Consider the following 13,637-nt stretch of genomic DNA (forward strand, 5'->3'; position numbering starts at 1 on the left):
CTGGATAAAGAAGATGTGATTTTTTTATAACATGAAATACTGCTCAGCCATAAAGAACCAGAAACTAGAGACATTTATAGCTAAATGGATGCATATCGAGGACATACTCTTAAGTGAAATAAATAGGACACACATATGTAAATATAGAATAATTTCTCTAGTGTGAGAATCTGAAAGTGTAAATAAGGATTAAAATGAATAATTGATAATTTGAAATAGGAAGAAAAGGTCCAAAGGGGGAGGGGAAGTGGGAGGGGAAGGGGAAAGGAAAGAAGGGAAAGGAAAAATTATAAGAAAAGGAAAAAAATGGAAACAAAGTCTTTGTAAATAGGGAAGGGAGCACAGGGAATGGGGAAAAAATAAGAACCAAGATACATCATGTACAGGAACAAGCACCCGATGATAAATGTTCTTTCTTTTTTTTGTACTGGGGATCGAACTCAGACATTGCACTTGCAAGGCAGGCAGCGGAACCACTGAGCTAAATCCCTAGCAAAACAAAGTGTTCTTTTTTTTTTTTTTTCACCCAATGATGAATGTAAACGTACTGTATACCTAAAATGTACCAATAAAAGAATTTAAGCAAAAAAAAAGTTTGTTTCTTGACAATCAAAGACCACTACTCAAAAAGATTGAGAAAATAAGAAAAGGGAGGGGGAATTCTGGGCTTTTAATCTAGTTTCCATAAATTACCAATGTAATTGATCTGGGAAGGTGGAAGCAGCCAGAAGTCACCCACCCTGGCATGACTGGGTGAGCTTCAGGAAACGCATGGGGACAGGGAAACTCTCCTGACCAACTGAACTGAGGAGGAGGGCGGGCCTGCCAGGCCAAGTTTGTGTGAAAGATAGAAAATAACAAAGGTGGATTTATCTATTTTTATTTTTATTAGATTTTTTTCTTCCTTCTTTTTTCTTTTTTTTAAACCAGACAGGAGTCAAAACAGGTACATTTCTGTTTTGGCCAAGGACAGTCACACACTTTTGTCTTCATGGCCTGGTCATAAACTCATAATAATTTTAATGCTACACGAATTTTATGTGAAGAAAAGACTGGTATGAAATCATTTCCTTCTGAGTCTCAATTATAATAATCACTAAATTTATGGGAGAGTTAAACCAGCAAGCTAGCCCCATGCTTCTCTAGACCCTGTTACTGCTAGACCACTGTGTATGGGCTGATCTAGGTGTCTGGCTTAGAACAGATCTAATGCCAAGTGGCCACTGGGAATCCCTGCGTGCATCTTTGTTTGGGTACCAGTGATTCCCCAAGAGCCAAGAGTTCAACAGATGCCTGGGATTTCTTCTGAGACTGTGGTGAAGCTCTTTCTAAGGATAAGAGAGTCATTCATTGCTTTGAAGGAACACTTGATATTCAATGGCCACTTAAGCCCAATATAAAATTGTACTTACTGCTGATGGACTCAATTTGAGCCTTCGGATCTGAGGTCATCCTGCTGTACTATAAAACAAGGCATTGTCTAGCATTGATTAGGTTTCTTGTTTATATATTTCCACAATGTGCTTCCCTCCCCTCATCAGATTCAAATTAAACCAAATTTTGCAAACTCAAAAAAGAAGTTTTTTTCTTGGATCATGTAACTGCACCTTGGAGCCCAGGTAAATGTTGAAAAGCTAATATTGAATGTCACCTGTATAAGTTGGACACATGCCAATGTGTTATTGTTAGAGTTCACTTTGAAAACAATTCCCAATTCTGATTTTGTCTCAAGCCATTCTCAAGGTATCCTATGCTATGAAAAAGATATGATAAAGTTTTTTTTATCTGTATGATATATACTTACTGTATTAAGCCCATTAGGCCATGGAAAGAAATATAAAACATTATTCTTATTTTGAGGAATTCTAATCAATTTAAAGAGAAAAAAATATATGCTTGTATACAAGAACACGTGTATGGCAAGAAAGATGGGATACGTGTATTTGGAGCCAGGAGAGTATTTTTGAGAGAAATAGTGACAATATGTTTTCTACTGCAATAACTTTTTAATTTGAACACACCATATTCTCAACCACATCTTGTATACATGCACACACATGTAAGGAGAGATAAGAAATATCATATGTGTAAGGGCTAACCGAGTAATGGATACTATTACTGGTATAGGCAATTGATTGTAGATGATTTCACTTCAGTGGAATTGTGAGGATAAAGTTCATAAATGAGTTAGAAACTGGGCTTGGTCTTCAAAAGGGAAGGTAAACAGGGTTTGGACAGGAATAGAGGAGGCCAAAGGGCATTCTAGATGAGAGAATACAATACAAGCAAGGGCTCCTAGGCAGAAATGAGCAAGATGAAATGGGATTTCATGTTAAGAATACTGAGATCTATTTAGATAGCTACGGAACCATACTTGTTGGTGTCTTAGCCCATTTATGCTGCTATAACAAAAGCCTTGAGATTGGACAATGTATTAAGAAAAGAGGCTTATGGAGCTCATGGTTCTAGAAGCTGTGAAGGCCAGCATGGTGTAGACACAGGCTCAGTTTCTGCGGAGGGCCTTCTCGCTGCATCATGACATGGCAAAGGGCATCACATTGTGAGACAGAGCAAGTGTGCCAGATAGAGCTCTTTTTTTTTTTGTCCCAGGTATCAAACTCAGGACCTTGAGCTTGCTAAGCAGGTGGTAGAACCACTGAGCTAAATCCCAGGCCTAGCTCATTGTTTTTTATAACAAAGCCACTCTCTCATATCCCATTAATCCATTAACCCATGAATAGATAAACAACATGAGTAGAAAAACAAAGGCCCTTCCTAGAGCCCTGCCTCACTAATGATCAAGCCCCAACACACACACTCTCAGGGATCCATTCAAGCCACAATGGTGGATGATCTTAAACATCAGTCTAGCAGGTTTGAGCCTCCCCCTTTAGATAACAAAGAATCACTGAGATTTAGGAAAGGGGAATGTTATAAATAAATAGTGTTTTTTAAAGATTTCTTCTTCAGACAAGGTGGGCTACAAGGTGAATCAGTGAGCAGAGGGAGGCACGAAACTCATTCTACTTTTCAATATTGCTTTATTTTTCTCTTTATTAAAATGATACACGTAGGGCAGGGGATTTAGCTCAGTGGTTCTGCTGCTTGCCTTGCAAGTGCAAGGTCCTGAGTTCAATCCCAGTACCAAAAAAAAAGATACATGTAAAATGGAAGGTGCAGTTGACAAATATGGTGAATGTTTCAGTTTTCAAAAATTGTTGCAGTAAAAGATACATTGCCATTAATTTCCCTCAAAATACTCTCCCTCACTTCAAACACTCTTATCCCATTTTTCTTGCCACTTTCTGAAACAGTTCTAGAAGTCCTCTTTCATGAATGTCTTTAGTTGTGCTGTCATGGCTGCCTTGATGTCCTGAATTGATTCAAAAGATGGTCATTTTGACCTTGGGAAAGAGACAGAAGTCGTACAGTCCAGATCTGGTGAATAATATGGATGAGGACACACCATAATGTTTTTATTAGCCTGCCTTTCTGTTGGATGACACTTGGTAGAAGCACTCACTATATTTTTTTAATCAAATCTGGTAATGAAAGAGGACTTCCAGTACTGCTTCAGAAAGTAGCAAGAACATTGGAATAAGTGTGTTTGAAGCAAAGGGGGTCTGTTTTGAGAGAGGTGAATGGTAATGTGTCTTTTCCTGTAATAAATTTTTTAAATTGAAACATTCACCATATAATTTGATCACTCCTTGTATAAAAATTCATGGTACATTGAACACCAGTGAATACACTTTCCATTTGTGACAACTTAAAGAACCATTGCTTTACCGTTCCCTATAAGGTCCCTTAAATCCTGTTGCATTTATTCATAGATGTTATCACCTGTACTTTGACCCTAAATATATGTAGAACAGTCTTGTACATGGTTTTCCAGAATGTAAACAGAATAGTTCTTTATGCAACCTTTTGCAACATACTTTTTTGTTTTTCTGTTTAACATTATACTTCTGAGCTTCATATATGTGGTTGGGTGTAACAGTAATTCATTACTTTCTACTTCTTGATAGCATTTCATTGCAGAACTTTACTGTGTAACCATCTGAATATAGATTAGCATGTTGAGTTTTTTCTAGGTATTTTGCTCTTCGAAATCGTGCTGTCATGAATTGTTTTGTAGGTTCTTCTAGGAACATGCACACAATGGCTTTTCTAGAGTATATTCCTAGGTGTGAAATTGCTGGGTCATCATGTACACATATCCTCAAATTTAGTAGTAACACCAAGCTAGGTTTGGTTTCAAAATAGTTTCAGCGGTTGTGGTCACCAGCAATGCATTGGTTACAGTGTTCTACATCCTTGATGACCCTTGAGATTGTAACATTTTTTGTTTTTGCCAATACACTTGTTATGAAATATATCATTGGGGTTTTAATTAGCGTGTTTTAATTACTAGTGAAGCAGGGCATATTTTTCTGTATATTGGCCATTAGGGGTTCTTCTTTGATGTGCCTCTTCAGATCATTTATCCATTTTCTCATTAGGTTGCTATAAATCTATTCTATTCATATATATATATGAATTTTCTTTATTCAAATATTCATACATACATGTTAGACATTGACCTTTGTTGCATGGGAAATATCTTCTTCCAAGTGTCTTTTGACTGTCTTTGGCACAAAGGGTTTTTGCAGATGCAAAATAGCCCCAATACATTGACCTTGACACAAAGGAAGCCATCCTGGGCAGGATGACGTGATCAGTTGAGTCCTTAAAATGGACCGTTCCCTGCTACAGTCGGTGAATGAGGTCTAAGAAGGCCATAGCACAGCCGTATCATGAGGACTGAGGACAGCCTTTAGCACTGAGAGCAAACCCCAGCCAAAAGCTCCCAACACAGTGGAAACTTTATTCCTCCAGCCACCAGGAAAGGAATTCAGTGACATCCCATAGGACCCTACAGATGGATCACTCTCTACTCAATCCTCCAGGGGAAAACAGAGCTGCCCAATACTCTCATTTCAGCTCTATAAGACTCTGAGCAGAGGAACAATATTCTCAGTCCATGGAATCTGGGCTGTCATATATTTGTGCTGTTTAAAGCAAGGTTTGTGATGCAACATCAAACTAATACACTAAGTACAATGAAGTAACAGATTTAAATAAACATTCCTCTGGATCATATGAATATATAACTTTGTACAGCACAAAGACAGCCTTTAAAAGTCTGCAGAACATTAAAAATCTCAATCCTATATTAATCCACAATGACTTTTTCAATACATTCCCAAAAGTTGAAATCCTAAAGAACACATTCTTTGAATATTATGCAATAAAGCTAGATGTTACCAGGAAGACTTTCCCGAAAACTCTGCTTAAATAAATCACAGTGACAAATAACTATTTGGTCTACAGGAAATCAAAACAGAACTAACAGACTTCATTAGCCAGGCATGGTGGTACGCACCTGTAATCCCAGCATTCCTTGAGGCTGAAGCAGGAGGATCACAAGTTCTAGCTCAGCCAGGGCAATTTAGACAGATCCTCGTTCTCTCCCTCCCCACACAAAATAAGCTGAGGATGTATATTAATGTAACAGCCCTGGGTTCAATTCCCAGTACAGGAAAAAAAAGATTTTCTAGGGATAAATAACAATGAAACTACAGTTAACCCTCTATATCCACAAGTTCTGAATTCACAGATTCAATCATGGATCAGAAATATTAGAAAAAATTGTACCTGCACTGAACATTCAGATTTTTTCATTGTCATCATTCTCTAAAGAATATATACTATAACAGCTGCTTACATATCACTCATGTTTTATTCTATGCAAATACTGCACCTTTTATATAAAGGACTTGAGCACACAGGGATTTTGGAGCCTGTGAGAGTCCTGGAACCCGTTTCCTGTGCATACAGAGGGGTGAAGATATAGAAAATCAGCACACTGAAGTAGTTCCCTTAACTTTTTCTACAAGAAAGGATAAAAATAAGTTAATTTTTATTTAAACAAAAGGATAAATAAAAACAAAAAAAGGAAACAAATCAGAAGTGAAATGAAAACTAGCTGATTTTAAATAAAACAAAACTATAGGCAAGTAAAATCAATGTGTGATTACTAATAAACATGATACATTTTCAGTAACTGAGAACAGAGAGACAAAGAGAGGAAAAGAAAAACAGATATTTGAAATCAAAAAGGGTACTTTAAATTACATCTTACATCTTTATTAGTAATTCTGGCTTAAATAGAACAATGTCTAGGAAAGAATAAATGGCAAATTTACTCAGACTCTATAAACATCTCTAATTATGGTCAAGATTAAAAATTCTAAAAAATCTTTTAACCAAAAAAGTTGGAGCCCATCAACTTTTAAGGAACAGGTAATTCTTGGACTATTTAAACAGTTTCGTGTGATACAAAAACATGGAAATCTTTGCAGTTCCATTTGTTCCTGGCTAGCATTAGTCTGACAAATATAGATAATCCCACTTTTAGGGAAAAAAAATACATAGACTGATTAAAAACTTCTGCAGGGATAGAGTCCAATCTGTTAATAGTAGTATTTCTAAGGTCTGAGATCATGATGGATGTTAACGTTTTACTTTAAATAATTCTGAATCATATTTTCAATTGAATATGATTTTACTCTCAGGGGATAAAGATAATTTCTTCCCCCAGTGGGATAAGAAAGAAAGTGGAGAGGCCAGAAGAAGTGGTTATTTGAAAAAAACAGCTTTGGAGAAATGTTTCTTAGCTGAAGAGAGACCCAGGCTTGTTTTGGGACCTGGGACAAAATCCAGTTTGGGAACCAGACGGAGTGAGAGAACTGTTGATTGGGCCAGCGTCTACGCAGGGGCTTGGGCTGAACCAGGAAGGAGGAGGAAAGCAAAGGAGGACAACAGAAATAAAAGTGGGGCAACTTTTTGAGGAGGAGAGACATGCAAGGAATTGTGGCCAATATCCCTGTTTGTTTTCCTACAGAATTAATTGAACCAGACAGCTGAGTGTAAGGGGCACAGAAAAGGCTGAGGCTAGGTGGAGTGAGACAGCTCCAACCAGACCAGCGGGGTCTGAATTGTCCAGTACCCATGAGATTCCTAGACTCCATCCCAAATCTACAGCATCAGAGTCCCTGAGAGCAGGTGATTCTAGTGCATGATAAAATCTGGAACCTTTAAAACAAAAGGTCAACCAGTGACCTGGAGCCATTGCTGAGGCTGTATCTTGGTGAGCTGCAAAGAATCAGTCAGTACCTCTGTGTGATTTTCCTTCGCATTGTTCAGCAGTCTGGGGAGAAAATCCTCAAGAAAAATAGACGGCTAGGTGCCCGAAACTCCTGCCATAAATCTCTAGTCCCCACCTGCCCAGTGCGTGACGCAAGGTTGAAGAAAAGCTTAAAACCAAGTTAAAGAGAAAGTGTGAACTGGGATGGCCAATGCTCCTTTGGCTCCTTTGTAAAATTATTCATCAATCAGGGCAAAGGTGCACATATAGATGTGCAGTACGTGAAATTACCATGGAAACTAATGCAGCCAAGGCTTTAAAGAGAAGTCAAAGTATTTTCAAATTAGAAGCAAGATAGATAAACTATATGGTTGTGATTAGAGCATTGTCCTTCAAGCTATGAAGACACTGATTGCAGGAATGGAATTTGGGTGTGATCACTCTGACCTCAGCTACAGATGTTATCTCGTATCAGCCCCACAGCTTCATAGACCATTACTCTGACCTCGGCTGTGGCCCTTAGTGGGGAGGTCATGTTAACCTGAGCGCTCATGCATCGCTCCTTGGCTCATTGGATACTTCAGTGTGTCACGTAGCTTCGGTCAGACTCGCTTCTTAAAGTAAGCCAATCGAGGGATTTAACTCTTTGCAGCCTGCACTGCCTACAGCATATGTTGGGCATAATCAATGTTGCGGGCTCTGGCAGCTGGGCATATCCAGAACTGGGGTTGGGCACTGTAGGTAGTGGAGGCGAGTCAGGGGTCAGTGGAGCCCAAGATGCAGGTAAGGGCATCATTAACTTGGAATCATATGGTAAGAACCAGGAGGGGAGGCATGGAGGGACTGGGGTGAAGAGGAAAATGGGAACCAGATTTGGGAAGGTTGGTGAGTGGGAGAAATATAAGGACTAGATATCTTAACCAGTGAAATGAATTTTGGTGAGAAAGGTTCCAAAAGAGGAACAGTCCTCTTTGGTGATGGTGACACAGTCCCAGTGATAGCTGGACAAAGGGCCTTCTGAGCTACAGTGGAGGTGAAGTTGGCCAAAGCAGGAGAGGTCTGGAAGTGAGGGCAAAGTGTGAGACTGTCAGACTTTTAAACACTTGGGGGTTGCGTGAGTGGGAAAAACCAGGAAGCAGAGAAGACAGTGTTGAATCAGGGAGGGAAGGGGTGAGGCCCGGGCTAAGATCTTGGGCGGGCCCTAGAGGCTGAGCATGGCGCTCTGTCCAGGGCACACAACTGTAGAACTGCTGGATTGGGGCACATGGAGTGGCCTCTCCAATGTCTGCATGGTAATAGCAGGGATTTGGGTTCAGTACCTTGCATATAGCTGTATTTTACTGAATGGGGTATTCATTTGGGGGCCTTTGTCAGTTAGACTATGAATTCTTTGACAGAGGGATCTATCTATCTTTGAATCCCCAGTCTTAATGCTATGTTTGAGGGGTGGTAGGGTACTGGGGATCTTTTACGTGTTTAGGGAGGTGGAAATCTGTGGAATTCAATAATCTATAGTCTAAGTCTTAGCAATGGGAGAGGTTGGGCCACACCTAGGGAGATAATGGTCTATTCCTATGGAAAATCCCCAAAGGGTGGTCCCTTCTTGGGTGAAAGAGGAACACTTGCAAGTAAAAGGGAACCTGCAGACCCCTTTGCAACAGAAAGGAGTTCCCAGGTTTGCTGTTTGGGGAGAAGGAAGAAAAGGTAAATAAACCAGGCTTGTGTTTTCTGTTTTTGTTTTGGGGATTGTTTTGTTTTGTTTTGTTGAGACGGTGTCTTCCTATATAGTTCAGGCTGTCCTTGAACTCACTATGCAGCCCATGCTGGCCTTGAACTTGTGACGATCCTCCCACCTCAGCCTCCCAAGTGCTGGGGTCACAGGTATGTGCCACCACACCCGCCCAGGCTTAGGTTCTGAAGCTGCAGTTTTTCTTTAAAGGGCAGTTTTTTAAATCTCAATTTCCTTGTGTCCTTTCTACCTACATTTATTCCATCTATCCTACCTCAGATACATGAATGAAAGTAAGGTATCTACCCCAGGCTTCCAATAGGAATTTAGAGCAAGAGTGTTTCTACAAAGGTGGAGGAAGGTGTCACTTACCCCTCAGCCTCACAGGCTTGTGGGTGTTTTGTTGGTGGTTGTGGGGAGTGGGAGTGAGATACATTTGAGGAGAACTTGTGCAGAGAAAAGCATGACTGTCACCTGAAGGTAGAATAAAAGAAATAATAGATTTCATCCTCCCCCACCCTAGTGTGAAGCTCAGTCTCTGCTTTCTTCAAACCTCCCTATGGAGCTTTATCTGTGCAGTACCTGGCTTCAGTTCTCCCCTCTGTAGGCTCACAGGCATTCCCACTGCATCTGGACCCACAGTGCTTCCTGCTTTGCATCTCTCAGAAGCACTGAGGCTCAACTTTTCACATAGAATGAATGAACCTCCATTGCCAGCTTGATGCTCTCTCCCAGGGCTCAGTGCCACCCTCCCCAGCAAGCCAGGGATCTGCCAACTAGCCCCGGAGAGTCCTTTGTCCTCATTGTTCATGTCCAATTCACCAAGTCCTTCCAATCTGAGGACATAAAAAATTCATGAACCCTCAGGGTCCCTTTAACATCCCCCCCCCCCAGCTAAAATGATCTTTTCCAAACTCAAAGGCCCAATGATGTCATGCTCCTCCTTAATCCATGCCAGGACTCATTATGCTTTTAGCTCTACTCACAATTTACAAGGCCCAGTGTGCTCTGACCACCGCCCACAGCCCTGGGCTCATTCTGCACACCTCTGCCCTCCACTTCCCTGGGGGCCAACTGCATATCAGTAGAGCCTTCATTTTTGCTGTATACTGTGCAGTCCCCACCCCACCACCCTCAAAGTCTTGGTACATGTACTTCCTTCCCCATTTCAGGTGATTAACCCCTTTGCATCTTTCTGATCTCAGCTCAGACCTGATTTCTGTGGTGACACCATCAGGTGAGATTCCAGCAAAGTGAGATTCCTTTGGAATGTTTGCTCATAGAAATTTGGCCTCCATCTGTGTATGTGTGCAGCATACATTTCAGTTGTGATTGTGTATAGTGCCTGTGTGATGATTTTCCTTATGTTTGTCTCCCTCATTTGCTTCCGGCTTATGAAGGACAAGAATCCTGTGTGCTTTTCCTCAGTACTGGGTGCTTTGTACCCAGTGATTATGCCATAAATACTTGTCAGATGAGTGACTGAAGAGAGCAGAGAACACCCTTGTGTATTCCTAGTTGAAGTCACAGTAATAAGGTCCTGTTTCTCAGGTCTATCCACCAGGACGTGGTCATACATAAGTAGCTCTGGGACAATGGTAACTGTGATACTTTAACAGGAGTGAAAGGCCCAATGCTGAATTCTATCCTGGTGCTGCAAAGTTAACACTTTTAGGTCTAAATTTTAAATTTCACGTATAGATCAGGTGCTTTACTCTGCCTGAGGGCTCCCCCCAGCTGTGTTCCTCAAGTCTTCCCCCCTCTCCTGCCTGTTACCTGCACAGCTGGTATGGACTGAGAGCTTCCTGGACCAGAAGAGGAGGGCAGGCAATAGAGCTGGCTCTTCTGGGGCAGGGATGGGAGACTGGGAGATGGGAAGGGAGGAGCACATGATGTGGGTGGCATTTCTGTGGGGCTGCCTTGGTATTCAGAAACTACTGCTGGCTTCTCTTTCTCCAGACAAACTAGCTTTGGAAAACAAAGTTTGAATACTTGGCAGGGTGAGAAACTAGTCGCACACACAGCTCACTACCTGCAAGGATGTTCATTCATGGGACTTAAATGGTAGAACCCAGGAGCTGGGTTAGGCAGGTTCTCTCCTTTCTTGTTTGACTGAGATGATATACACTCAGATTGTTCTGCTGGCGCAGGGAGCTGCATGCAGTATAGAATCTCTGTTTATTTTCTCTGTGTTTTGCTTAACAATTTCATGGTAAAGTAAGGGGAATATCTTGGAATGCTTCTTCAGAGGAATCTCAAGAAGTTGCTTGCCCTTCTTCTGATTCTTGGGGCCTAAGCCATCTGTTCCCCCTCAGCTGATAGGATTCAGCTTCAATTGCAGTGGTGGTGTCCCCATCCTGTCCCACATACATGGGGTGGGGAGCTTGTAGTGGTGTCTCTAGGTGTCGATTTCTCCATCTCCAGGATGGCCACTACATTTCTTATCAACCTGGGAGTGGTGTCATTAAATCACTGAAATAATACTGAAAGAAAAAGTGAGGGATTAATCTGATAAGAAAGTGAACCTCCCTGGTGCACGCCTGTAATCCCAGCAATCGGGAGGCTGAGGCAGGAGAATCACCACAAATTCAAAGCCAGCCCAGGCTACATAAGGAAACCCTCTCTCAAAAATGCAAACAAAAAGAAAGGGAACCTAGTTTTTCTCTTTTTTTCCTCTAGTTTGGATGAAAGCCTCCTTTAGGAAAGAGTGTTTACACTAGACGTACCTATACCTGATTTGCCAATTCCAAATTACACCCCAACCACCCACTTCTGAATAGTAAAAAAAAAAAGAAGCCTGCAATTGTGTAACATGTAAATCTCTCCTGGACCAGGGCCCGCCGTCACTGTGGTTTGGCAACACAACCAACACATGCCTTTTTTCATTTGCTGAAGAGAAAAAATGAAAACCAAGAAAGAAAAAATACCTGGAGAATAAAGGTAATGATTAATCTATCGGGCATGAAAAGGACCATTTTGAGGATTGCAGGTTAGAACTCACTAATCCAAGTAAATTGCAGTGAACAGGGAACAGAGGTTTCACTAGAAGAATATTAAGTCACGGCTTTTAATTGGACAGCGTTTGTACACTCAGAGAAGTCTCGCCAGGCATCTCCAGGAATCCCCGCCGAGCTGCCTACTGGCTTCCGTTTTCGTATGCCCGAGGTGAGCGGCTGGTGGGATATTATCGGAGGAGACCCAAGATGCAGGCTGAGAAGGGAGAAACACGCAAGAGCTTCAAGCACAGGCTGGCCTTGAAGAGCAGCTTAGCCAGAGAGACGGTGTCTGAGTTCCTGGGCACACTTATAATGATCGTAAGTATTTCCTGCTTTTCTAAGTTCTGACCCAGTTATGCCTCCTCACTGCCAAGCTGATGGTGAGCAGTGCTGTTGTGGTTTGTTTTCTTTGAATTAGTTGTCAGATTCATCTCTTCCTGGAAGCAACAAGTTACTACCAGGCTGCTTGGCTATTTAGTGGCCATACATAGTACTAGGTTTTTCTATTTCCTCGCTGCTTTTATCCAGGACAGTTGGAAATGGAAGAGGAGGAGTGAAGTGCTTTTTTCATTTCAGGAATTGACTTCCTCGGAATCTCAAAGGTTTGGGGATGGAAAAGTTAGTTGCTGAAAATTTTTTCTCATTGAATAATTCATTTGTACCCTGCTTGCTTCCCATAAACATTGAGGTGGCTCAGTCGTCTAGAAAAAATATTGACAATCAATAAATATGGACTGCAAAAGCAGTCCACCATGAGAAGTGCTTGGTAAAGATTGTTTTGTCAGATCGCTTGACTTTTAAATCAATTGGAAACTGAGCCACGTACAAATTGCGGATCCACACTACTCTGGCTTTGGTTTTGTATCATTTTTCCCCTTTAACTTATGCAAATCTGTAGAGATCCTTAAATAGACAGTTACAAGAACCTGTAGATAAAAGTGAGGGGCTCATTCTAAGAATATCCTGAGGGTTTGTCCAGAGATTTGCTCAGCCATGAACAACAGGCTGGAAAGTTTGCTTCATTGGTTTGGGTTCTGGGTTCTCATCCACTGCAATGTCGGAGCCTTCTCTGGATCCTGAAGTTTTAGCTGCACTCAGACTATTTGTGAATAGAAAACTATTGTCACTTGGAAACTATTGATATTAACTTAAAAAAAAACACTCAAAGATTCCCTACTCCAGGTATGAGTAATTTCATTTTTCATAAGATTTGAGACAATTGCCCATGTTTCACACATTAAAATTCTTTGCTTTGAGTAAATATATAATAAAGTAGAAGAATAAGCTTAGAATGCATCAGTTAAGCCAAGATTGAGAAATGAATCTGAACTCAAAAAACTGAACTAAAGTAACAAGAGGAGAGTCATACCTTTTCTGATCTCGGACTCTTCCTGCTCCTGCCACTCAAGTACTGGGGGAGAGTTTTAGACAATTTCTAACATTCCTCCCTTTCCCCTGGCAAAGTGCTGGCTACACTGACCATACTCAGTCTTGGACTTTAGGGATGGGGAGTTAGAGAGACAAGAGGAAATACAAAAGGGTGATTCCTCTGATTCCAGTTCACTGCTTACTGGAAAATTTCTCTCGACAAGGCTCTTGTATTATGATATTTGACAATCTGGCCTCCAAAAAGAGAGTTGTCACCACAGACTGATCTCAGCTCTGTGACTTGTGGTACAGAAAAATGAAGCAAATTCAATCACATTTCGGCAGAAAACAAAGA

At 41.1% G+C, this 13,637-nt stretch overlaps 1 protein-coding gene across 2 annotated transcripts in view; it reads left to right on the plus strand.

The window, feature by feature from the left end:
- Window positions 1–11,910: 11,910 nt before the first annotated feature.
- Window positions 11,911–13,637, plus strand: part of Aqp9 (aquaporin 9) — a 40,447-nt gene continuing 38,720 nt past the window's right edge. The window contains exon 1 of one of the 2 annotated variants that reach the window (XM_004855736.4): window positions 11,911–12,232. In XM_004855736.4, coding sequence (XP_004855793.1) covers window positions 12,122–12,232 — 111 coding nt within the window. In that variant the 5' untranslated portion in view covers window positions 11,911–12,121. The remainder of the gene's footprint in view (window positions 12,233–13,637) is intronic. The other variant, XM_021237163.2, reaches the window with a different exon arrangement.

This window comes from Heterocephalus glaber, unplaced genomic scaffold (assembly GCF_053883595.1).
Source record: "Heterocephalus glaber isolate CG9 unplaced genomic scaffold, H.glaber_assembly_v1.0 deba00001689, whole genome shotgun sequence".
Lineage (NCBI taxonomy): Eukaryota > Metazoa > Chordata > Mammalia > Rodentia > Bathyergidae > Heterocephalus > Heterocephalus glaber.